We start from the raw sequence: 26,767 nt of genomic DNA on the forward strand, positions 1-26,767 counted from the left end.
TTTCACTGTCCTTTGGGGTGTTTGATTCTCTTAACCAGACGTTCCTTGAGGGGTTTATGTTGTATGCTCGTCTCAAGTCCGATTCTTTGGTCCTGGTCCTTCGTCTGGCCCTCTAGGCTATGTACTGGGCTGGAGCATCACCTGACGAGACAAGATATACAGGGAAGCTGAGAAGTCTTGAGAAATTGGTCTCTTTCCCAGAGTTTGGCAAACCTGGTCCTGGCAGATAAGGATGGAGATGAGCCAACAAAATAAACCATGATGGGGAGATCAATGTCTGGGTCAAGGTGTGTGTGTTTGTGTGTGTCAGATAGTGTCCAAACCACAGACGCTATTATGTCATTCTTTGGTCCAAACAGAGAGGGAACACTGACCCCTTTTAAAGTCATTGTTCTTGGCAAGTGTAATTTTTTTTTTTAAAGCACTTGAATCTCAATGGTCTATTTAAGGAATTGGTTTGGCGTCAGAAAAGGGATGGCTCGGTAGAAACGCGAAGTATTTTTCCAAATCCTTCGTAAGCCATGCTCTGGCATCATAAAGAGATTTGTTCCGACATGTTTTTGATATTACATGCGTCCTTTCATTTGAAAAGCAAGACTGGTGTCAATCTGCAGGGGAATTGTAGATTGCAGGTGGAAATTGAGAAGTCTCACACTATGTGGTCGACATCGAAGTAACACATCAAAGCAATGTGCGATGCCAGGGACAAAACAAATGAAGAAAACAGCCAGCATATGTTCTGACTTAAATGTTCTTACTTAAAGTTAATCAGTTCCAACTTTGTTGTGTAAAGAGAACGGTCTTTGTCTTCACACAGTTTAATGTATTAAGATGTACTTTTTGGTCACGGAAGTTATCAAAAGTGACAGTCCAATATGTGCCTTCAGGAGAATGCAGCTGGTGCTTGAAAAGGGTAGCAGGGCTAAAGAGTAACTTATGCTGTTGTGCACATGGGCAGTCCTTGGTTAGGACAGGGGAGGCGGGCTATCACACTATTCCTCGTCTCGCCCTCTTTATCTACAGCAGGGCCATCCAAAGTCAGGCCTGCGGGCCGAACATGGCCCCCAACAAAATTAGATTGGGCTTGCCAGTCTTCCAGAATGATCTTATATATCGATAAACCATGTTTAAGGGGTTTCCAAGTCCAAAGGTTTGGGCACCCCTGATCTACACAGACTGATTTATGAATCTACATTACAGCATATCTACAGTACATCCAAAAGCTAGAGAAAATCTGGGGGAAGAGACTTAAATCCAACATGCCACAGACGTTCTTCAAGTCATTCTTATTGAGATGAGTCCACTGAAGTGACAGAGGCAATAACTGGGAAGGAAAAAAAATTGCTTTATGGTTTGCGGATGATTAGTTGTTCCATGTGAAGTGCTGCAATAGTAAACCGATTTCCCAAACGGAAAACAACTTCTACATCGCAGAGTTCAGTATACACTGTTGGCTGGTTGACTGTACAGCTCTCTAATGGTCTCATGAAAAGGATAGAAGGTTAGCATTGTGTCATGAATCTAGTTCTGCAGGCAGCTCTTCAGTGGTCACTAGCGGTCAGCCACAAAGTCATACAATCTGATTTTAAACCCAACCTTAACCACACTGCTAATCCTAACCTAAAACTCTGACCAATAAACTCATTTTATTTATTTTTTACAATCTAGCCTATTTTGACTATGCAGCTGGCCCATCTAGCGGAAATCGCTCAGTTCTGCCTCCAGAACAAAACTCATCCCAATAAAACAGCAACCTGCTAAATAATATAGCCCCTTCTTGTGTTCTCCCCCCAATGTCTTTATAGCTTGGTTCCATATCTGTTTGTGCCATCTTACCAACTCCAATGACCATAGGAGATGGCAAGGTGTTACAAACAGATCTGGGTCCAGGCTAATGTTTCTACTCTACTCCGCCTCCCCTAGAGCTGACATTTAGTAAAGACCACACACCTGAAGTGAAAGGGTTGGCAACATGTTTATTGTAAATTATTTCAAATGAACAAATCAAAAAAACAGGAGACATAATTTGACTTTCTGGTTGTGGAAAAAATTATAATAATTAAATAACAAAAATATGTACTCCATTCCTGTAGGTTTACAGGGGTGAAATATGAAAATAACCGATTCTCTTTGCAATGATTGAATTTAACATTCAAAAGACTGCTGATTATGTCATGGCGATGAATTCACAGATACTGTTCACATGAAGGCCTGTCGAGGGATTGACTGTTAACCATCACTCGACTTCCCATGTTTTGTTGAATTGTTAAATGGGCTACACACACACACACACAACAATGTAAGACATGTTTCTGATAATCCTTGTTCCCTTGGGGGGGGGGGGGGGGGGGTTAGTAAAGGCCTGCTTCTCATGGCTCTAAAAAAAGGTTCCGACAACGTTAAAGATACATCAGGATAAAACGTCTGACTGTCAAAGGTAAGGTGAGGAGATGATGCGGTGATTGAAAATTCCCTTATGATTGAAAACCGTTTGAGATTGGTGAAAGAAAACAAATGAACCAACAAGCTCAATCATGACATCTTTACCTACACATTAGAATAGGCTGACAAAGGACAAGAACCATGAGGCCAAGAGCCTTCAGCAACACCGCTGACAAACAAAGTCAGGTGGGACCTAACCTGGGTTGTGTTCATTAGGCACCAAACGCAAGAAAACAGACAAACAGGTAGATGCTCATTTTCTTTATCCATTGCAAAAAGTTTCAAAAAGTTTTCCGCTGTGTGCTGTAATGAACACGACCCTGGTGTTCCAGACAACGTTAAATTCTGTAACGTTGCATAAGCTATAGATGTAGACTCCGCAGCAAGCTACCATACATTAGACTCTCTGTGACATGAAAAGCAGCCAGCTTCCTAGTACCACTGAAGACAAAGAACAAGGTGCCGTAACACACCAACACAGATTTTTTTGCAGTGTTAAAAAAAAACATACATACAAAATGTACTCAAAAAAATATATACAGTTAAATATACAAGACATGCATGTTGGGAATATATGACGGACCAAAGACAAAACTTCTGACAGCAAATAGTTCCACAAGCCAAACAAAAATATATCTGAAACATGGTTAACCCTGTACTAACTGTGTTACACGTTCCCTTCTTGTTGTTGATCCAAGTTCAAGTTTCTAGGCATCTGTTTCCACACTGTCGTTCCTACGGGTTGACTGATAAATGATAAAGAACGGTGCGACTATGTGGATTAATGCTGTGTTCATAACCAAGTGGTAGTAGAATTAGTAGAATTAGGTAATATTATTTCCTACAACCAAAAACAACTTTGGGACATTAGATCGGTGGTCACTCACCAGAAATTAGACTTCCCTGACCTGCATCCTTTATAAGCATTTCACTGGACCTGCTTTAACATCTGCGAATCTGTGTGTGTGACAAATAAAAACTTTGATTTGACATTTACCACATACGACTGGGGGGGAAAAATCCACTTGAACGCCCCTCCAACTCGTAATTACACTGAACAAAAATATAAACGCAACATGTAAAGTATTGGTCCCATGTTTCATGAGCTGAAATAAAAGATCCCAGATATTTCCCATATGCACAAAAAGCTTGTCTCTAAAATGTTGTTTATACTTTTCTTTACATCCCTGTTAGTGAGTGTTTCTCCTTTGCCAAGATAATCCATTCACCTGACAGGTGTGGCATTTCAAGAAGCGGATTAAACAGCATGATCATTACACAGGTGCACTTTGTGCTGGGGACAATAAAAAGCCACTCTAAAATGTGCAGTTTTATCACACAACACAATGCCACAGAGCGTGCAATCTGCATGCTGACTGCAGGAATGACCCCTAGAGCTGTTGCCAGAGAATTTAATGTTAATTTCTCTACCAAAATGTTGTTTTCGAGAATTTGGCAATACATCCAATCGGCCTCACAACCGCAGACCACGTGTAACCACGCAAGCTCAGGACCTCCACATCCGGCTTCTTCACCTGCGGGATGGTCTGAGACAAGACACCCAGAGAGTTGATGAAACAGTGGGTTTGCACAACTAAGACTTTCTGCACAAACCCAGAAATCATCTCATGGAAGCTCATCTGCGTGCTCTTCATTCTCAACAGGGTCTTGACTTGACTGCAGTTTGACATCAAATTGTGGGCAAATGCTCATCTTCGATGGCGACTGGCACGCTGGAGAAGTGTGCTTTTCATGGATTGAATCCTGGTTTTCAATTGTACTGGGAAGATGGTAGACCATGTGTATGGTGTCATGTGGGTGAGTGGTTTGCTGATATAAATGTGTGCCACAGGTGGCGGTGGGGTTTTGGTATGGGCAGGCATAAGCTACGGACAACGAACACAATGCATTAAAATTCCCATCGATAAAATGCAAGAGGTACTGTGACGAAATCCTGAGGCCCATTGTCGTGCAAATCATCCGCTGCCATCACCTTATGTTTCAGCATCATAATGCACGGCCCCATGTCGCAAGGATCTGCTCACACTACCTGGAAGCTGAAAATGTCCCAGTTCTTCCATGGCCTGCATACTCATTGAGCACGTTTGCGATGCTCTGGATTGACATGTACAACAGTGTGTTCCAGTTCCCGCCAATATCCAGAAACTTTGCACAGCCATTAAAGAGGAGTGGGGCAACATTCCACAATCAACAGCCTGATAAACTCTATGTGAAGGAGAATTGTCGCACTGCATGAGGCAAATGGTGGTCCCACCAGATACTGACTGGTTTTCTGATCCACGCAACTACCTTCTTTTTTTTAAAGGTATCTGATCAACAGATGCATATTTGTATTCCCAGTCATGTGAAATCCATAGATTAGGGCCTAATGAATTCATTTCAATTGACTGATTTCCTTATATGAACCGTAACTCAGTAAAATCTTTGAAATTGTTCCATCTTGCATTTATGTTTTTGTTCAGTGTACTAGTGGGAAACTCGTCTATCATCCCTGATCTTGACTACTAGTTAATGTGGGCCAGTGATACAGTGATGACTATCTAAGGGGCTAGATTGGCAAGTGAAGGGGATTGTCTATCTTGTTGTCATTTATGGTGATTGATATGCAGTGACATCACTACATGGTGAAGCGGTTGTCACAGACATTTCTAGACTACCGACCACGGTACCTCTGCATTTCCAGAGAACATTAGAATGTTACTCAATCAAATCGTCTACATTGTTAAAAAGAGGAACAATGCATTTACCAAAATGTACATGAACTAAATATATCCTGCATTTCTCTCCATTTTCAAAAAGTCTGTATTCAAAATACATTTATACCCTTTTTTTCAAGTCGATCCTACGAAATGTTCATCTTTGGTGTAAGAAAAATAGCTATTAAAATCTACAGGCTATAAACGTTATCGTACAGGAATGGAAACGAGAACGTAAACGAGATCATTTAACTGATCAATGTGGGGGGTATACTGATACCACGTATCTAAAATGATGACATCTGGAATATTCCAAATATGTAAAGTGCTTGGGCATTATTCCCTAACCCGAGGACGCAAGAGAGACTTTTACACATACATCCATTAAGAAAAATAAGGCAGATCGGTTTCATCCACTTAACTGTACTCTGAAACACCTGCATTTGTTCAAAGCACAAAATATAGAGGTGGGTAGAGGAGGAGGAAGGAGAAAAATTCCCTTTCATAGAAAATTAGATAAACAAAATCAGCTTGCGGTTTAGTCGTAAACGGACGTCAAACAGTGAAGCCCCAAGAGATTGAGAGCTTCATCTTGATGGTTGACGATCGAAAACATTGAGTGTATAAAAGGGATAATTTTAGCAGCCTATTCACACACACACACACACACACCAACTAATGATGTTGTCTGGTCTTCACCGAACTGTAGAAAAAGGGGAGGTTTCAATGAAATGATTGAGTTTTGTTGTGCAAATCAAGTAGAAGACGAGAGCAAGCACATAACTCCTCTGATTAGGGCAGTGGTGTGTGAGAACGAGAGGGATGGAGACAGACGGGGAAAGAGATTTCTTTTTAAACGACTAATGGTCTCCTCTTCTGAACCAATGAGAGCTTCTGGTCAGGGTCAGGTGACAATTCTAACTTCCTCTATTGGACGGTGGGAAGGGGGGGCAGAGCACGACCTTGGGGGTAATGCGTTCTTGGTATTCGCGGAGGCAGGCAGCGTCCTCAGTGCCAATCCCGACGGTGCCACCCTGGGGCTCCAGTGTTGAACTCAGGCCAGACAGACCCACGTAGACTGGTTAGGATGTCTTCCCAACTATCGGATTCTCTCTAGAAAGACACAGAAAAGCAAAGAGGATAAATATTTACGTGGCTGTCTACGCATATGTGTGTATCCATGTGTGTGTGTGCGTGTGAGTATATGTGAATAAGTGTCCGTGTATACACATATGTATGTGTGTATTTGAGAGTGCGTGCGTGTACTTACTGGCTGCCGTACTGCGCGGTGCCGCTGCGAGTGTCGTGCTCTCTCTGCAGCTCCTCCAGAATGTGTGTGATCTGCCGCACTGTGTGGAATGTCTCCTTGGGGTCCTGGATGGTGAACAGGGAGTAGTCGTCCTGCTCTCTCGGAGGTCCCTGGTACACAGCGATGCTGGCACATGCATCTGATCACAGGAGACAGATACATGAGGTCATCATCACAGGCTATCACACCAAGCTACTGTTGCCAGATTCCCACTAAAGGGCCAAACTGAGGCAAGGCAATCCGAGCTGTACTAGCCTGGTTAGTCATACACAATAGTTGCAGGAACCGAGCTGGAAAGGACAATGTGAAAATAAAATATCTGAGCCAGCAGGGTACGTACGGTTCAAGAGAAAATGCCTCATGCAATAAGCCACTATAGAAATAATCTATTGTGATAAGAATACTTTTTATATTAATTTGTGTGAGAGTTGGGCGATTGACTGGTAGAATCCCACTTGCCTTCCATCTTCTGCAGCTTGGAGTAGCTGGAGGTGAGGAGGGAGAAGATTCTCTCCGTCTCGCGGTCACAGTCGATGTCCAGCTGCAGGTTAGCCAACAAGGTACTGGGAGAGAAGACAGGGTCATGTTCATTAGGCACCAAATGGAAGAAAACAGAAAACCTGGAATTATCCAATAACGCGTGCTGGAATTGTCCAATTTCGCTACGTGCACCCTATTGAATAAGACTCAGGTGTCTGATACAAGTAGGCAGTGATTCTGATACGGTCAATTTCTTTGAGGAAGCAGCCTCTATCTTCTAGGAACTTGTGTTGATCTGAGAGGGAAGGATAGCATCAGTACACAAAATATGGCAAATTCCACCTGGCCGATCAGAGAGCAAGATAGAACTATGAACCATATAAAAATGTTCTATGCTCAACTCTTTTTAAGTTCTATAAACAAATATTTGGCTGCTGTAGCCCAGGAGTAAATCAGACTTACTTTCCGCAGTTACAAAATGTATTTTTAGCCATCACAATGAATTGACTGAAAATAAATTAAATGAACCATGCATCTATACAAACCTACCCGATCTACACAAGCACCTAGGGCAGAGGTCCCCAATTACATTCATTCCTTGAGCGGACGGTCGGGGGCCGGAACATAGTTATAAATCATTTGTACAAGTGTCCCAAGAATAATGTCAAACATTGATTAAATTCAGAAACATTCACATACAGTGAGCTCCAAAAGTATTGGGACAGTGACAACTGTTTTTTCTCTGTTCTCCAGCACTTTGGATTTATTTACAGACTGTGAGCTTTCATTTGAGGGTATTTTCATCCATATTGGGTGAACCGTTTAGAAATCACAACACTTTCTGTACATAGTCCACCCCATTTCAGGGGACCAAACGTACTGGGACAAATTCACTTATACATGTATTAAAGAAGCCAAAAGTTTAGTATTTGGTCCCATATTCCTAGCACACAATGGCCACATCAAGCTTGTGACTCTACAAACTTGTTGGATGCATTTGCTGCTTGTTTTGGTTGTGTTTCAGATTATTTTGTGCCCAATAGAAATAAATAATTGCTGTCATTTTAGAGTCACTTTTATTGTAAAACACATCTACATTAATGTGGATGCTACCATTACTACGGATACCCCTGAATGAATCGTGCATATTGAGGAGCGAGAAAGTTACACAAATATCATACCCCCAAAACATGCTAACCTCTCACTATTACAATAACAGGTGAGGTTACAATAACAGGGGGGTATGATATTTATGCCTCTGTAACTTCCTCACTCATCATTATTCACGATTCATACAGGATTATCCATAATCATGGTAGCATCCACATTAATGTATGATGTTCTTATTTACAATAAAACAAACAGCAAATGCATCCAACAAATGTGTACAGTCACAAGCTTGATGTAGTCATTGTGTGCTATGAATATGGGACCAAAGACTTAACTTTTTACTACTTTAATACACATCAGTGAATTTGGCCCAATACTTTTTGGTTCCCTAAAAATGGGGAGACTATGTACACAAAGTGCTGTAATTTCTAAACTGTTCACCCACTATGGATGACAATACCCTCAAATTAAAGCCGACAGTCTAACCTCATATAGCCATTGTATCATTTCAAATCCAAAGTGCGGGAGTACATAGACAAAACAACAAAATGTGTCACTGTCCCAATACTTTTGCAGCTCACTGTATGTCCCTCTATTTATGTGTGGTGATACTTGTCGAACAGATTTACAAAAAAAATAAAAATAAATCACTGAGGTCATTTCCTGGTGAATTTTATATAATGCTATTGGGGAACGCTGACCTAGGGACTAGTAGAGGTTGGTTTGAGATTCACGGGTGAGTACTCACGGTGTGCAGGGCTTGCAGCCCGGCTGGCTGTCGCTCAGGCTCCTGCAGCAGAGCCAGGCCCCCGACACGTAGGCCGAGGGGTGGAAGGTGCCCAGGCGGTCCGGGTTACAGCGGCTCACTTGGCTCAGCACCTCCACCCACTCACTGGCCTCCACGCAATTCCCTGCCTGCACGTACAGTGGCTTCTCATTGTGGAGCACCTGGAACATCTAAAAAGGGGAGAGGGGTTGTCAATAACACACACACAAACAAAATATCTGACAGGCTGTCAATATGGTGCAAATGAATTGCCCTTTGCGGACAATTACGTTTTTTTTGAGTAACAAACACTCATAGTCCACATATGTTTCTGTTCAAATTCAATGCGTAAACTCAAAGAACTTCCCCTCACAACTTACACAGAACCAAAGGACTTTTTCCTGATATTTTGACCTGACCAGGAAAACCTCTGGGCCCTTGCATTAGCCTATAGTTTAACTGTGCTTGACCATTTACTGGTCAGGTAGGGGACCAGGGTAAAACTCCTGGCTCTAAACAGACCACATCAGACAAAGAAAGTCCTGCTTACATTTTTGCGGTTAAAGGCACTTTCGTACAGTTTCTCCACAGCCCGGATATTCTTCACTGGGATAATGCAGAGTGCTTCTTTCCCTTGGAAAACAGAAAGAAAAAGAAATGTTAAATATACTCACACACACAAAATGTCTACATTGGACTCTTACCCTTATGTGCACCCCTAGCACTCATGTCTTGGTCAAGCTGCATCACTAGGAGGAACATTGAGGTCTTAAACCATCTGACCCTTGACTACTAGAAGATGTGCAGCATTACATTTCACACCACCTCTTCCAACAAAAATAGAGAACAGTCTTTAAACTCGATAGACAACCATTTCCATCGCTGTGTCTGACAATAGCTGGGCCAAAACACACAAACCATATACAGTTATAAAAGCAGTCTCTGTATCAGCTCCTGCCATTGGTCTCTCTTCACTCTCCACCCATCAGCTCACACTCCTTCCCTTTATCTAGCTGATAGAGTGAAGTGTCTGATCCACTGATGATACTTCACCGCACACACACAGTCCCTCCCCCTTCCTTCTCTCTCCCTTGCATATGTGAATCCAGGTGCATTGGGTATGTGATGAATGTTGCCATCTCAATCTCTCATTTAAGCGGGAGCTCCTTTCTCTGCCTGCCACCTTCCTCCTCCGCATTTCCAGGCCGAGGCACCCCCTGGCCCTACCCCTCATACCTCCAGCACTATCTGATTCTCTGCATATCTTCTGCCTTCCAGTTTAGTCTCTCACACGCACACACACTTAGCTAAGTTAAATAAAAAATATGTCTAGCCAACCAGATGCAGATCTTAACATTCTGATCGATGGTTCTCGTCACAATTTTACTGAAACCTCCTGCCAATATTATGAGAAAAACATGGGAGAATAATCACAGACACACTACTAGTCTGAAAATGAACCCAGCCACACTTTAGCCTAGGGGGACACACAGATAGTGTGCGCCCCAAATGGCACCCTCATCCCTACATAGTGCACACTACTTTTGACCAGAGCCCTATGGAATTGGTTACCATTTGAGACGTAGTCCTAGTGGTTAGTTCCATCTGCAGGGATCATAATGATAAATGTGCATACCAAACCATCATAATCCCTTGACATCGACCCCCGTCCTTCTCCATTCCATTAGAAATTGAAACAAATACTCAAGTTATGAGTCACATTAAATACTTACAGCAACAGGAGACTTAGTTCACAACCTCCAAAAAGCCTTTCAAACCTTTTTGGCACCGACTATTACCAAGCCCTGAAAACAGCACCACCAGAGCCCAAGTGCTTCCTGATGTCATGGTGGTTCAGCTGCACCTCCCAAACCCTGTTTTTGTCACTGTCTAACGCTCTTGGCAGCCGACGTGAGCAAGACCTTTAAACAGGTCAACGTTCACAAAGCCGCGGGGCCAGCTGGATTACCAGGACGTGTACTCAAAACATGCGCGGACCAACTGGCAAGTGCCTTGACTGACATTTTCAACCTCTCCCTGACAGAGTCTGTAATATCCACATGTTTCAAGCAGACCACCTGTTTCAAGCAGACCACACAGGTGGTGTGCTTCCTTGGGCACACCACCTGTGCCCAAGGAAGCAAAGGTAACCTGCCTAAATGATTACCGCCCCGTAGCACTCACGTAGGTAGCCATGAAGTGCTTTGAAAAGCTGGTCATGTCTCACATCAACAACATCCTCCTGGATACCCTAGACCCACTCCAGTTCGCATACCACCCCAACAGATCCACAAAATGTCTGCCACGCTGATCCTCAACACTGGGGCCCCTCAGGGGTGTGTACTTCGTCCCCTCCCTGTTCACTCACGACTGCGTGGCCAAACACGACTCCAACAACATCATTAAGTATGCTGACGACACAACAGTGGTAGGCCTGATTACCAACAACGATGAGACAGCCTATAGGGAGGAGGTCAGAGAACTGGCAGTGTGGTGCCAGGACAACAACCTCTCCCTTAATGTGAGCAAGACAAAGGAGTTGATCGTGGACTACAGGAAAAGGCGTGCAGAACAGGCCCCAATTAACAGCTTCAAGTTCCTTGGCGTCCACATCACCAACAAACTAACATGGTCCAAGCACACCAAGATAGTCGTGAAGGCACAACAAAACCTATTCCCCCTCAGGTGATTGAAAAGATTTGGCATGGGTCCCCAGATCGTCAAACATTTCTACAGCTGCACCATCGACAGCATCCTGACCAGTTGCATCACCGCCAGGTATGGCAACTGCTGGGCATCTGACCGTAAGGCGCTACAGAGGGTAGTGCGTACAGCCCAGTACATCACTGGGGCCAAGCTTCCTGCAATCCAGGACCTATATAATAGGCGGTGTCAGAGGAAAGCCCATAAAATTGTCAGAGACTCCAGTCATCCAAGTCATAGACTGTTCTCTCTGCCTCCGCACGGCAAGCGGTACCGGAGCGCCAAGTCTAGTACCAAAAAGCTCCTTAACAGCTTCTACCCCCAAGCCATAAGACTGCTGAGCAATTAATCAAATGGCCACTGGACTATTTCCATTGACACCCACCCCTCCATTTGTTCTGTACACTGCTGCTACTCGCTGTTTATGATCTATGCATAGTCACTTCACCCCTACCTACATATAGCCTCGTTATTGTTACTTTGTACATATTTTTCTTTACTCTTCTTGAACTGCACTGTTGTATTCGGCGCATGTGACAAATAAAGTTTGATTCGATTTAGAGTGAACAACAGATTTTTACCTTGTCAGCTTGCTGGATCGAATCCCCAAGCTGACAAGGTAAAAATCTGTCGTTCTGCCCCTGAACAAGGCAGTTCCATCGTAGGCCGTCATTGTAAATAAGAATTTGTTCTTAACTGACTTGCCTAGTTAAATAAAGGTTAAAAAAAAGTTTGACACCAACCAAGAGGCCCCATCTGTCTGCCTGTTCTGCTGTAGGAGAGCCAGCACTGTAGTGGCAGAGCACAGCTCCAGAGACCACTCAAAACACAAACACACAAAAAACACAGATACCCAATGTAATGTGCATGCATGTTTAACATCTAAGTCATGTGATTGTGGAGGAATGAGTTAGAAGTATGTTGTGGGAGTATAGAATACAAATCTACAATCTCCCAAACCAATGCTAAATATGATAAATTAACATCAGGAAGTTGGCTCCTTCACCAAATATGTACTTTGATATGATTAAATAAACATTTAAATTGCAGTTGTTCACATGCTCCATGTTTCTTATCAAACCATGGGTTTCAAGTGCATCCTGGTTCAATGAAAAACCTCCCTATGGAATTCAAGATGGATGCACACGCTGACAGCGGGTGTTCCCGCTTTCCAATAAAAACAAAATAAATTGATAATTAAATGTGTCCAGACTGACTGTTGACATGGCGATGAAGGAGTTGGTAGCTTGTAAGCAGTTGGGAGCACACGCAGGAGACCAGGACCCGACTAAAAAGATTGGATCTAGAGCAGATTCTTTCTTCAAAAAATTCATGTGAGTTTACATAGCTCCAATACTTGAGAAAGAGTGAGACAAGGAGTAGAAGGAGTGGCTGGAGCTTTAGGGCCCATTGCCCTGAGTCGAGGCCGGGATTTACATAAACAAAGTTTCAAAAAACACGGACAGACACACAAACAAGCAAGCAAACGGTACCGTTCACAAACATACAGTTGCAAGCACAGATACACGTGTAGGAAAGCCCAATCCCCAACCTCACTTTTATGCAGTAGCGGTGTGTAAAACCACTGGGAACTATTGATTTAGAACCACAGAGAGTTACCGCAAGTCGCAAAGTAAACAGGAGCTGCCTCTATTCCAGCACCATTTCAACATCATCAAACCACCTCTGCTTAGTCTAATACAATGACAACTAAAAATACCCAAAACAATTTAGCTGTCAATGGTTTTGATTTCTGTGTGCGCGTTCGTGCAAGTAGAAAAACATGTTAACTCATTACTTGTAGAGACACGCCAATGTTATCCTCCTCCGTTTCATGTTGACGAAACGGTCTATCACTCTGTGATACAATACACGCTTTTATTTTTTGTTGTCCTAGGTTACCTGGCTAAAATGCTTGCTCGCTAGCCTAAATTCCATTCATGGCCAACGTTAGCTAGTTAACACTAGCTAGGATCTAGCTACACATTGAACTTCCACCCTCTTAGGCCAGGGGCACAACAATGTATGAATTAATGGTTGGATCAGAATCGCCGTTATACGGAGAATTAAGTAAAACCGCAAGTCCAAATCCCCATCTCCATCCAAGGCTAATTTAGGAAAGGGTACAATTTTAGCTAGCTAGCGACTAATTTTTTTTGAATCAAGGGAGGCCAAATGCTTGCTGGCTCCCCTTGGATTCAATGATACGGACAGCAACAATGCCATACTCGTTTGGACCAGACAGCATCAGATCGGTGGCCTACACGTAGAGGGGCATGGTTTCGCTCACTCGGATGCGTTCTCTTGTGAGATACATTCAGCCTCTCGCGAATTGAAGGGAAATTATGAAACCGAGACCAAAGGTACATTATTATTATAAAATATATATATATTGGTCCATTTTCTTGGTCAAAAGCCTGGCTTTGCTTGGCAACCATTAATACATGCCACTGCTTTTATCAACATGAAACAAGCTCGAACCCTCGACCTTCTAGCCCGAAGTCCAGCGCGCTATCGACTGTACCGCAAAAGCATGCTCAAGCGGCAGATAGATATCCGCACTTATAAACCCAGGGTCGTTACACTACTCCCTCCTTTCAAAGTGCGCGTCCTCGCTACGTCTTATAAGAACGCGCTCATTGGCCAAGCACACGCACTGGCTAGTTAATTACTTGACACGTTGGAAATAATTATCTTTTTATTTTTTCATGATTTGGTTGGGTCTAATTGTGTTGCTGTCCTGAAGCTCTGTGGGGTCTGTTTGTGTTTGTGAAAAGAGCACCAGGACCATCTTGCTTAGGGGACTCTTCTCCAGGTTCATCTCTCTGTAGGTGATGGCTTTGTTAATGCAGGTGATAACTTGTAACCTAAGCTTTAGCCTTGTATCTGAATCAATAATTTTCCAATATCATTAAAAGTTGCATTTAATACTCAACTTTGTTATTGAATAATTTCAACCACACCGCTTGTGCGTGTAAACAATTGTCTGAGTAGCCTAGCACTAAGTCCCCTCCGTATGTAACATCAGGAAGATTCAAGCATCCATGTAGGTTTGTAAGACAAACAGGGAGAGATGAAATATAACTTACTAAAAAACGAACTAGATTTCCCTTTTAAATCTGTGGATTAATCGGAGTAACGAAACATACAATTTTGTATGACTCCGGGTCAAAATTCTACAAAGACCCAGGTAAAAAGAGGACCATATGCATGTCAGGTAAAATAACAACCCAATGTTAATTTGCCAAGACAAACTAACTAGATGTTGCGAAATGTCCATGAGTGTTGTCTGTTTCGACCTAAATCAGAGTGTCTAGAGTCACCTCTTCACTGTTGACGTTGAGACTGGTGTTTTGCTGGTACTATTTAATGAAGCTGCTAATTGAGGACTTGTGAGGCGTTTGTTTCTCAAACTAGACACTAATGTACTTGTCCTCTTGCTCAGTTGTGCACTGGGGCCTCCCACTCCTCTTTCTATTCTGGCTAGAGCCAGTTTGCACTGTTCTGTGAAGGGAGTAATACACAGTGTTGTAAGAGATCTTCAGTTTCTTGGCAATTTCTCGCATGGAATAGCCTTCATTTCTCAGAACAAGAATAGACTGACGAGTTTCAGAAGAAAGTGTTTTGTTTCTGGCCATGTTGAGCCTGTAATCGAACCCACAAATGCTGACACTCCAGATACTCAACTAGTCCAAAGAAGGCCAGTTGTATTGCTTCTTTAAATATGCACAACAGTTTTTAGCTGTGCTAACATAATTGCAAAAGGGTTTTCTAATGATCAATTAGCCTTTTAAACTGATAAACTTGGATTAGCTAACAACGTGCCATTGGAACACAGGAGTGATGGTTGCTGATAATGGGCCTCTGTACACCAATGTAGAAAAAATCTGCCATTTCCAGCTACAATAGTCATTTACAACATTAACCATGTCTACACTGTATTTCTGATCAATTTTATGTTATTTTAAATGGACAAAAAAATAGTGTTTTTCTTTAAAAAACAAGGACATTTCTAAGTGACCCCAAAATATGTATGTATGCATGCATGCATGCACACACACGTAAAAATGCTTAAACCTGTTTTCGCTTTGTCATTATAGGGTATGGTGTGTAGATTGATGAGGATTTTTTTTTTTAATACATTTTAGAATAAGGCTGTCATGTAACAAAATGTGGAAGAAGTCAAGGGGTCTGAATACTTCCCGAATGCACTGTATATAAAATCCATTATGAATATTACCTCACCACACACACCTCAGCCCCCTGACACACACACCCAAATCGACACAGCAGAGTGGATGAGGGAACAGTTTTGGTAGTGTGTGCCAGGGAACTGGGAGCAGCAGTAACTGAACGAAAAGGTTGGATTTGGCTGGGGCCCGTTCCAAGCAATTTACGTAACAGATTGAAAAATCATTTGACATTTACACAATAATTAGAGGGGGGAAAAAACTGTGTTACACAAGACCGTCGGCTCATTGCTTTGTGCAACGTCCAGGCTATCATACCATGTACAGTATAGTATGGCCTGAACCATTTGGCTGCTATTCGCTTTCATAGGACCAAGAGATCGGAAAGGTATGACAAAGTCCAAGCAGATCACAAAACTTGACTTGAACATGGTTTGGCTTTGCAGTCCCAACTTGACAGACCCAAAGGAGGCAAGCTGTACTTGACTTGGACTGGAGGTATACTACTCAAATCATAGGCAAATGCTGATTATTTTGCCTAATAATGATATTGGCAGAAGACTCTCTCAGAAGGAATTGTAGGCAATTGTTTTGAAAAACCTGTAACTTCCATTTCCTGAAATCTAGAGTCTTAAATTACAACAAACAATGCAGCCAACACAGATGTCTTGTATATGATCCAAATTAAATTGAGGTGGTCATACTCGCTATACAAATCCCAAAAGAAAGAAATTATCTCACTCCAATACATTTTTATAGGAAGTTAGCAAAAATAGATAGGTATTTTCCTTTCCTTGGTAGCAAGATCATATCTATTTGTGGAAAAATAACCCTGATTAACTCTTTAGTCATATCACAGTTTACCTATTTTCCTTATGGGTTTGCCTACACCTAGTGACCTGCTTTTAAAATTATATGTACAAAAAATATTAAATTTTATTTGGAACGGCAAACCAGACAAAATTAAAAAGGGCCTATTTATATAACGAATATGAATTTGGAGGGCAGAAATGATTAAATATTAAAGCATTAGACCTCTCACTAAAGGCATCAGTCATACAAAAGTTATACTTAAATCCAAACTGGTTCTCTAGTAAATTGGTAGGAATGTCTCATCCTATGTTCAAGAAGGGCCCTTTTCCCCTTTATTCAGATTACACCTGCTCACTTTCGGTTGTTTGAAGAGGAAATCATCTCCAAAATATCATTATTTTTTTAAACAAGCCTTAGAAAGTTGGTTGCAATTTCAGTCATAAATAGGACAGGTGGAGTTGTCACAAATGCAGCTAACAAAGACATATGGAAAATCTGCTCTACCCAAAATTACAACCAATTAATTGCAGCATTACCACAAAAATGGAAGAGGCAAGTAGAAGGTGAAAAAAGTAAGGAACTTGTATGTCGGGCCTGTATTAAAGAACATAAATAGTTAAAGAAAAGTGTGATAAATAAAAATATATACCAATTTCATTTAAGGACCAAAAAACTGACAGCTGTGCCATATAAATTGCAAAATTTTTGCGATTTGCGATGTACACATTCCATGGCACATGGTTTATGAATTGATACGCAAAATAACGCCGGATTCAAAACTTCACATTTTTCAATTTAAATTACCATACAAAATTCTTGCAACCAATAGAATGTTATATACACTGCTCAAAAAAATAAAGGGAACACTTAAACAACACAATGTAACTCCAAGTCAATCACACTTCTGTGAAATCAAACTGTCCACTTAGGAAGCAACACTGATTGACAATACATTTCACATGCTGTTGTGCAAATGGAATAGACAAAAGTTGGAAATTATAGGCAATTAGCAAGACACCCCCAATAAAGGAGTGGTTCTGCAGGTGGTGACCACAGACCACTTCTCAGTTCCTATGCTTCCTGGCTGATGTTTTGGTCACTTTTGAATGCTGGCGGTGCTTTCACTCTAGTGGTAGCATGAGACGGAGTCTACAACCCACACAAGTGGCTCAGGTAGTGCATTTCATCCAGGATGGCACATCAATGCGAGCTGTGGCAAGAAGGTTTGCTGTGTCTGTCAGCGTAGTGTCCAGAGCATGGAGGCGCTACCAGGAGACAGGCCAGTACATCAGGAGACGTGGAGGAGGCCGTAGGAGGGCAACAACCCAGCAGCAGGACCGCTACCTCCGCCTTTGAGCAGGAGGAGCACTGCCAGAGCCCTGCAAAATGACCTCCAGCAGGCCACAAATGTGCATGTGTCAGCATATGGTCTCACAAGGGGTCTGAGGATCTCATCTCGGTACCTAATGGCAGTCAGGCTACCTCTGGCGAGCACATGGAGGGCTGTGCGGCCCCACAAAGAAATGCCACCCCACACCATGACTGACCCACCGCCAAACCGGTCACGCTGGAGGATGTTGCAGCCAGCAGAACGTTCTCCACGGCGTCTCCAGACTCTGTCACGTCTGTCACATGTGCTCATGTGCTCAGTGTGAACCTGCTTTCATCTGTGAAGAGCACAGGGCGCCAGTGGCGAATTTGCCAATCTTGGTGTTCTCTGGCAAATGCCAAACGTCCTGCACGGTGTTGGGCTGTAAGCACAACCCCCACCTGTGGACGTCGGGCCCTCATACCACCCTCATGGAGTCTGTTTCTGACCGTTTGAGCAGACACATGCACATTTGTGGCCTGCTGGAGGTCATTTTGCAGGGCTCTGGCAGTGCTCCTCCTGCTCAAAGGCGGAGGTAGCGGTCCTGCTGCTGGGTTGTTGCCCTCCTACGGCCTCCTCCACGTCTCCTGATGTACTGGCCTGTCTCCTGGTAGCGCCTCCATGCTCTGGACACTACGCTGACAGACACAGCAAACCTTCTTGCCACAGCTCGCATTGATGTGCCATCCTGGATGAAATGCACTACCTGAGCCACTTGTGTGGGTTGTAGACTCCGTCTCATGCTACCACTAGAGTGAAAGCACCGCCAGCATTCAAAAGTGACCAAAACATCAGCCAGGAAGCATAGGAACTGAGAAGTGGTCTGTGGTCACCACCTGCAGAACCACTCCTTTATTGGGGGTGTCTTGCTAATTGCCTATAATTTCCACCTTTTGTCTATTCCATTTGCACAACAGCATGTGAAATGTATTGTCAATCAGTGTTGCTTCCTAAGTGGACAGTTTGATTTCACAGAAGTGTGATTGACTTGGAGTTACATTGTGTTGTTTAAGTGTTCCCTTTATTTTTTTGAGCAGTGTATATATATATATATATATGGGGGATACAATCTTCCCAGCTCTGCAGATTTTGCTGTGAGGAGGCAGAGTCATTAGATCATTTATTTTGGTATTGTCCATATGTAGCTCGTTTTTGGTCACAGGTCCAGGAATGGCTGAAGAATTGCAACATTTGCCTATAACTAATGCTACAGATAGCAATACAGGGTGATTTGAAAAGCCATAGTCAAACAATCAATAATATAATATTTATTTTATCAAAAATGTTTATTTTTAATTTACAATCTGTAAAAGTTATGAGAATAGAAAGGTTCAGTACTTTTGTGAAGCATCACAGCACAGTTGAAAAATATATGGCAAATTGGAATCCAAAATGGATGGTGTTAAGAGATGGATGGGAGTGGTTGAAGGGAGCTGAAGGGTGGGACTAATAACAAGATAACCGATGTAAAACATACGGGGTCTGTAAAATGGATATAGGTTTAGAAATTTTGTGAAATAGCACAGTTACAAATCAAACTGGATGGACATCAGAAATAGAGAAAGGGCTAAAAACAAACAAAATATTATCTATTGTAAAATAGATTATGTCTGTAAAATGTGTATGAGATGTATAAACTGAAGGTAGAAGCCTAAGTGTTTATTCGTTTACTCCAATTGGGGTAAGGGTGGTAGGGTCTGTGGGGAATAATAAAGGTTTATTCTTAAAAAAGTATGTATATCTATATAGGTATGTATATATGTATGCATACGTGTATGTATATGGATATACAGTGGGGAGAACAAGTATTTGATACACTGCCGATTTTGCAGGTTTTCCTACTTACAAAGCATGTAGAGGTCTGTAATTTTTATCATAGGTACACTTCAACTGTGAGAGACGGAATCTAAAACAAAAATCCAGAAAATCACATTGTATGATTTTTAAATAATTAATTTGCATTTTATTGCATGACATAAGTATTTGATCACCTACCAACCAGTAAGAATTCCGGCTCTCACAGACCTGTTAGTTTTTCTTTAAGAAGCCCTCCTGTTCTCCACTCATTACCTGTATTAACTGCACCTGTTTGAACTCGTTACCTGTATAAAAGACACCTGTCCACACACTCAATAAAACAGATTCCAACCTCTCCACAATGGCCAAGACCAGAGAGCTGTGTAAGGACATCAGGGATAAAATTGTAGACCTGCACAAGGCTGGGATGGGCTACAGGACAATAGGCAAGCAGCTTGGTGAGAAGGAAACAACTGTTGGCGCAATTATTAGAAAATGGAAGAAGTTCAAGATGACGGTCAATCACCCTCGGTCTGGGGCTCCATGCAAGATTTCACCTCGTGGGGCATCAATAATCATGAGGAAGGTGAGGGATCAGCCCAGAACTACACGGCAGGACCTGGTCAATGACCTGAAGAGAGCTGGGACCACAGTCTCAAAGAAAACCATTAGTAACACACTACGCCGTCATGGATTAAAATCCTGCAGCGCACGCAAGGTCCCCCTGCAGAAGCCAGTGCATGTCCAGGCCTGTCTGAAGTTTGCCAATGACCATCTGGATGATCCAGAGGAGGAATGGGAGAAGGTCATGTGGTCTGATGAGACAAAAATATAGCTTTTTGGTCTAACTCCACTCGCCGTGTTTGGAGGAAGAAGAAGTATGAGTACAACCCCAAGAACACCATCCCAACCGTGAAGCATGGAGGTGGAAACATCATTCTTTGGGGATGCTTTTCTGCAAAGGGGACAGGACGACTGCACCGTATTGAGGGGAGGATGGATGGGGCCATGTATCGCGAGATCTTGGCCAACAACCTCCTTCCCTCAGTAAGAGCATTGAAGATGGGTCGTGGCTGGGTCTTCCAGCATGACAACGACACGAAGCACACAGCCATGGCAACTAAGGAGTGGCTCCGTAAGAAGCATCTGAAGGTCCTGGAGTGGCCTAGCCAGTCTCCAGACCTGAACCCAATAGAAAATCTTTGGAGGGAGCTGAAACTCCGTATTGCCCAGCGACAGCCCCGAAACCTGAAGGATCTGGAGAAGATCTGTAGGGAGGAGTGGGCCAAAATCCCTGCTGCAGTGTGTGCAAACCTAGTCAAGAACTACAGGAAACGTATGATCTCTGTAATTGCAAACAAAGGTTTCTGTACCAAATATTAAGTTCTGCTTTTCTGATGTATCAAATACTTATGTCATGCAATAAAATGCAAATTAATTACTTAAAAATCATACAATGTGATTTTCTGGATTTTTGTTTTAGATTCCGTCTCTCATAGTTGAAGTGTACCTATGATAAAAATTACAGACCTCTACATGCTTTGTAAGTAGGAAAACCTGCAAAATCGGCAGTGTATCAAATACTTGTTCTCCCCACTGTATATATATATATATATATATATATATTTATCAAAAACATATATGGGGGATTGGAAATGATGCAGACATTTACATTGATGGAAGCAACAATCTTTCTGCAATATTAAGCTGATCCACCCCTTAAATTATTATTATTTTTTTTTTAATAAAAGAAAATTGAGGTGGTCTCAATGACTCACCTTTTTATGGTTACATTAGGGGTAATGATTATTCTAATAAATAGGTATATTTATGTGGATAGTCTAGTGAAAATGTAAACTGGCTTATTCATTTTGTTTGGGGATTTACTGGATACAATGTTGTAGTGTAGCTTATTGTAGGCTATTTGGAATATGAAACAACTAGACTAGGCCTATTACATTTATTGCAGATCTCCATCCCTGACCTAATCGATCAAGTTAGGTCTGATTACTAGGCTTTATTGCAACATGTCTTGTTGTCATTGGTGACAAAGCAGAGACCTAGATATTTGTTTCGTCCTCGCTCAAGTCCTCTGATTGGCTCCAACTTCAGACGGTTGAGTCAAAAACCACAATGTGCCAACTAGAAGGCTATTTTTGGAAAAAGTTTTTCATACCAGTATACTTTGACCTCGAATTGTGTACATGGTACTTAAAATGCTTGCTGGTTGTTAGGTCTGGTGTGTGTGATACTGCTATGGCAGCAGCCCCCAGCGTCTCATAGCCGCCCTCTCTTCAAGAACTACAGGAGCCTGGCAGAGAAACCAGGAGCCTAGCCTGTGTGTGTGTGTGTGTATATGGCTGTGCTCCACTGAGGCAAGGAGTAGAGTACTGGATGCTGCCAGGTGGGCCTCACTATAATGACCAGGGTTCTCCCCTCTCCCTCCGTCTCTTCTGCCCCTCTCTGGCTCTCTACATTATAATAAACAGGGCTTCTTCTGCATTCCTCCCCCTCTCTGTGGGAGGCCAGTGGCCCGTGGATAGACACCTGTGGATAGCTCCATATATTCACCATCTCCCCTGGGAGATTAAAGCTAAGAGCCTTGTCCCACACGCCCACAGTGTTACATGTCTGGAAAATCCAATGTTTTACAACACCTGGCTAACCTGGCCCATAGAGAGGTCTGGTCCAACACTGCCCCCTATGGGGGGGGCTCAGTGGTTGTGTGTGTGTGTGTGGTTGAGGCGGTGTATGTGTGGGAGTGTGTGTGCGCATGTCTCACCTCTGTGCTTGTGGTAGGAGAGCTCCCTGTTGGTCACTCTGAGCCACCTCTTCTTGAAGTTCCTCTTGCCGATGCGTTTCCTTCCCTGGGCCCGCTTCTGTATCTCCCTGTAGCAAAATAAATATTGACTTGATATTGGCACAGTAAGTTTAACTTTACAGCCAACAACCAATATTTATGTGTAGCTTTCTTTATGAACCAGAAAATCAACCAATAAATATACAGGACTGTTTATTAGTTAGTTAGCTAGCTAAGTTAATGATCCCGCTTAGCGACAAACCCCTCTGGTCAGGACAAACTCCTGGCCCTGGTTATGACACCAAACTTTTAAAATTAAGTTTAAAGATTTAGTCCTGGACTAAAAATAACTTTCAGTCCAGGAAAAGGACACATTATCTTTACCCCACTAGCTATAATCAATAACTGGCTGTGAGCCACTCACCCCTCTTTGAGAACCACAGAGTCTTCCACCCCGCTGGACTCCTTACTGATGTTGGAGGAGATCTCATCTAGGAACTACACACACACAATGTCAGATGGAAACACCATGCTAAATCAGCAATGCATACAAAACTAACATGGAAAAGCAATTTACCAACATGTGGTTGGTAAAACCTTGAGTTTGACACATGGCCTACAAAATCAAAATGTAATGGCGCAGTGGTCTAGGGCACTGCATCGCAGTGCTAGCTGCGCCACCAGAGTCTCTGGGTTCGCGCCCAGGCTGGGCTGGGTTCGCGCCCAGGCTCTGTCGCAGCCGGCCGCAACCGGGAGATCCGTGGGGCGACGCACAATTGGCATAGCGTCGTCCGGGTTAGGGAGGGTTTGGCCGGTAGGGAGGGTTTGGCCGGTAGGGATATCCTTGTCTCAGTATGTAAAAAATGTAATAAAATGTATGCACTCTACTGTAAGTCGCTCTGGATAAGAGCGTCTGCTAAATGTAATAGGAAGGTCGCTTCACAACCAAAAACTCACCTTTTTTACTTTTTCAATACATTTGTCTTCTTGGAATGATTTGAAGAAATCATACATGTAGGATTCTTTAAAACTAGACTAAAGACAAAACACAGTCACAAAAAGTGTTAGTTTTGCTCAGAGCAGACCGACAGACACAACCCACTGGGCAAAAACAGGTTAAATCAACGTTGTGGCCACGTTATTTAAACCCCCAAAAATCTATGATGATGATGTTGAATCAACACGGAAAACAAATTGGATTTGCAAAAAGTCATCAACGTAAAGGCAATGCCTTTTTTTCCACCCAACTTTTAAACCTAAATCCAATGACTTAGTGAAATGTTTTGTTGATTTCACGTAGAATTCATGTTAGTTGACAACTCAACCAAATGTAAATCAAATTTAGACGTTGAACTGACGTCTGTGCCCAGTGGGAATGAATGATTGATAGACATGTTGACTGACTGATATACACAAGGGAAGATTGATAAGCATGTTGGAGAGGCTGATAAGAGACATTCATACATACCAGTTTGTTTTTGGACAGGCTCCCCCAGCTTCCCAGAGTCTGGATGGTCTTGGAGATGAGAGTGAGTGTTCGGGATACCTCAAGGTCCTGACAGAGGAGTGTACAAAGCACGGTCAAATACCAGGGTCATGTTCATTAGGCACCAAACTGAATAAAATCAAACTGAAACACGGAGGGATAACTTATTGTCAATTACAAACACAAATTTTCATGTTCCATTGCAAAACATTTAAAAAAAGAAATTCTCTGTTGCATGCCCTAATGAATACAACCCAGTTTATATCACAACAGCAGGGCACCCCTGCTAAATTATTATAGGGGAAACACTTGACACAATAGAATCTCATGTGTACAGTCGTGGCCAAAAGTTTTGAGAATGACACAAATAGTAATTTTCACAAAGTCTGCTGCCTCAGTGTCGTTAGATATTTTTGTCAGATGTTACTATGGAATACTGAAGTATAATTACAAGCATTTCATAAGTGTCAAAGGCTTTTATTGACAATTACATGAAGTTGATGCAACAAGTCAATATTTGCAGTGTTGACCCTTCTTTTTCAAGACCTCTGCAATCCGTCCTGGCATGCTGTCAATTAACTTCTGGGCCACATCCTGACTGATGGCAGCCCATTCTTGCATAATCAATGCTTGAAGTTTGTCAGAATTTGTGGGGTTTTGTTTGTCCACCAGCCTCTTGAGGATTGACCACAAGTTCTCAATGGGATTAAGGTCTGGGGAGTTTCCTGGCCATGGACCCAAAATATCGATGTTTTGTTCCCCGAGCCACTTAGTTATCACTTTTGCCTTATGGCAAGGTGCTTCATCATGCTGGAAAAGGCTTTGTTCGTCACCAAACTGTTCCTGGATGGTTGGGAGAAGTTGCTCTCGGAGGATGTGTTCATACCATTCTTTATTCATGACTGTGTTCTTAGGCAAAATTGTGAGTGAGCCCACTCCCTTGACTGAGAAGCAACCCCACACATGAATGGTCTCAGGATGCTTTACTGTTGGCATGACAAATGACTGATGGTAGCGCTCACCTTGTCTTCTCCGGACAAGCTTTTTCCGGATGCCCCAAACAATCGGAAAGGGGATGCAAAAGAGAAAATGACTACCCCAGTCCTCAGCAGTCCAATCCCTGTACCTTTTGCAGAATATCAGTCTGTCCCTGATGTTTTTCCTGGAGAAAAGTGGCTTCTTTGCTGCCCTTCTTGACACCAGGCCATCCTCCAAAAGTCTTCACCTCACTGTGCATGCAGATGCACTCACACCTGCCTGCTGCCATTCCTGAGCAAGCTCTGTACTAGTGGTGCCCCGATCCCGCAGCTGAATCAACTTTAGGAGACGGTCCTGGCGCTTGCTGGACTTTCTTGGGCGCCCTGAAGCCTTCTTCACAACAATTGAACCGCTCTCCTTGAAGTTCTTGATGATCCGATAAATGGTTGATTTAGGTGCAATCTTACTGACAGTAATATTCTTGCCTGTGAAGCACTTTTTGTGCAAAGCAATGATGACGGCATTGCAGGTAACCATATTTGACAGAGGAAGAACAATGATTCCATGCACCACCCTCCTTTTGAAGCTTCCAGTCTGTTATTGGAACGCAATCAGCATGACAGAGTGATCTCCAGCCTTGTCCTTGTCAACACTCACACCTGTGTTAACAAGAGAATCACTGACATGATGTCAGCCCGTCCTTTTGTGGCAGGGCTGAAATGCAGTGGAAATGTTTATTTTTTTTTTTTTTTATTCAGTTCATTCGCATGGCAAAGAGGGACGTTGCAATTAATTGCAATTCATCTGATCACTCTTCATAACATTCTGGAGTATATGCAAATTGCCATCATACAAACTGAGGCAGCAGACTTTGTGAATATTAATATTTGTGTCATTCTCAACTTTTGGCCACGACTATACACATTCTCTAATATACTGTAAAAACAGTCAGCTCATGTGAATATGCATCAAAACATTTTTGGAATCTAATCCAGTTTCTCAAATCAAGGGGGACCCTCATTTTTGTTCTAACCCAGTAAGAACACTCCTAACTCAATAAATCAAGGGTTTGATGATATAATAACAGTGTGCTCTCCCTGAGGGTCCCCGGGAATCCAGTCAGAAACACATATTTAATCTACCCTTCCAAATATGTCATTTGAGGTTCAAGAATTACTAAGCATTTTTATCGTGTTTAGCTTTTGACGGCATCTTATTTTTGGAACATTTATTTTACTAAACATAAAAATGGTTTGACAAACATAGGAAGTTTGGAGTAGCCTACACACCATTCCATCATTGGAACATCCTCAAATTTTGGAAATGTACATGCAACATGTATGGCATGATGTAGGCCTATAGTGAATGTACATTTCACGTTTAAAGCCACTGCTACTTTGTTCTGCTGTGCTAAATGGGTTCTTTGCATGCTTTCTAGTCAGCCCTGGTTTCCATAGAGTTTCAGCCTGCCACAGAATTCTACCCGTTACGAAAGGGTCCAACCGCTCCCTTCACCTCCATCTGTAGAGGAGCTTCTGGGTATGATAGAAGGCAAATCTCCATCTCCTCAGAGGTCTAATAGTCTCCAGCATCAACAACACGTCATACGCAACCACTGGCTGGCAGATCAGAGGAGTACCACACACACAACTCTACGTTTCATACCAGTATACTTTGAACTCAAATTGTGTACATGGTACTCAAAATGCGTGCAGGTTGTTAGGTCTGGTGTGTGTGATACTGCTATGGCAGCAGCCCCCAGCTTCACATAGCCACCCTCTCTTCAAGAACTACAGGAGCCTGGCAG

General features: G+C 42.7%; 1 protein-coding gene across 3 annotated transcripts in view; it reads right to left on the bottom strand.

Annotated features, from left to right (window-relative positions):
- Window positions 1-1,956: 1,956 nt before the first annotated feature.
- The window catches only part of LOC139548545 (ras GTPase-activating protein 2-like), a 53,181-nt gene continuing 28,370 nt past the window's right edge, over window positions 1,957-26,767 (bottom strand). For 2 of the 3 annotated variants that reach the window (XM_071358253.1, XM_071358255.1), the window contains 9 exons: window positions 23,965-24,051; window positions 23,454-23,531; window positions 22,921-22,994; window positions 22,479-22,585; window positions 9,375-9,457; window positions 8,807-9,015; window positions 6,928-7,031; window positions 6,430-6,607; window positions 1,957-6,272 (listed from right to left, as the gene is read on the bottom strand). In XM_071358253.1, the coding sequence (XP_071214354.1) occupies window positions 6,242-6,272; window positions 6,430-6,607; window positions 6,928-7,031; window positions 8,807-9,015; window positions 9,375-9,457; window positions 22,479-22,585; window positions 22,921-22,994; window positions 23,454-23,531; window positions 23,965-24,051 (951 nt within the window). In that variant the 3' untranslated portion in view covers window positions 1,957-6,241. The remainder of the gene's footprint in view (window positions 6,273-6,429; window positions 6,608-6,927; window positions 7,032-8,806; window positions 9,016-9,374; window positions 9,458-22,478; window positions 22,586-22,920; window positions 22,995-23,453; window positions 23,532-23,964; window positions 24,052-26,767) is intronic. The other variant, XM_071358254.1, reaches the window with a different exon arrangement.

The sequence above is a fragment of the Salvelinus alpinus genome, chromosome 21 (genome assembly GCF_045679555.1).
Source record: "Salvelinus alpinus chromosome 21, SLU_Salpinus.1, whole genome shotgun sequence".
In the NCBI taxonomy this organism is placed as follows: Eukaryota; Metazoa; Chordata; class Actinopteri; order Salmoniformes; family Salmonidae; genus Salvelinus; species Salvelinus alpinus.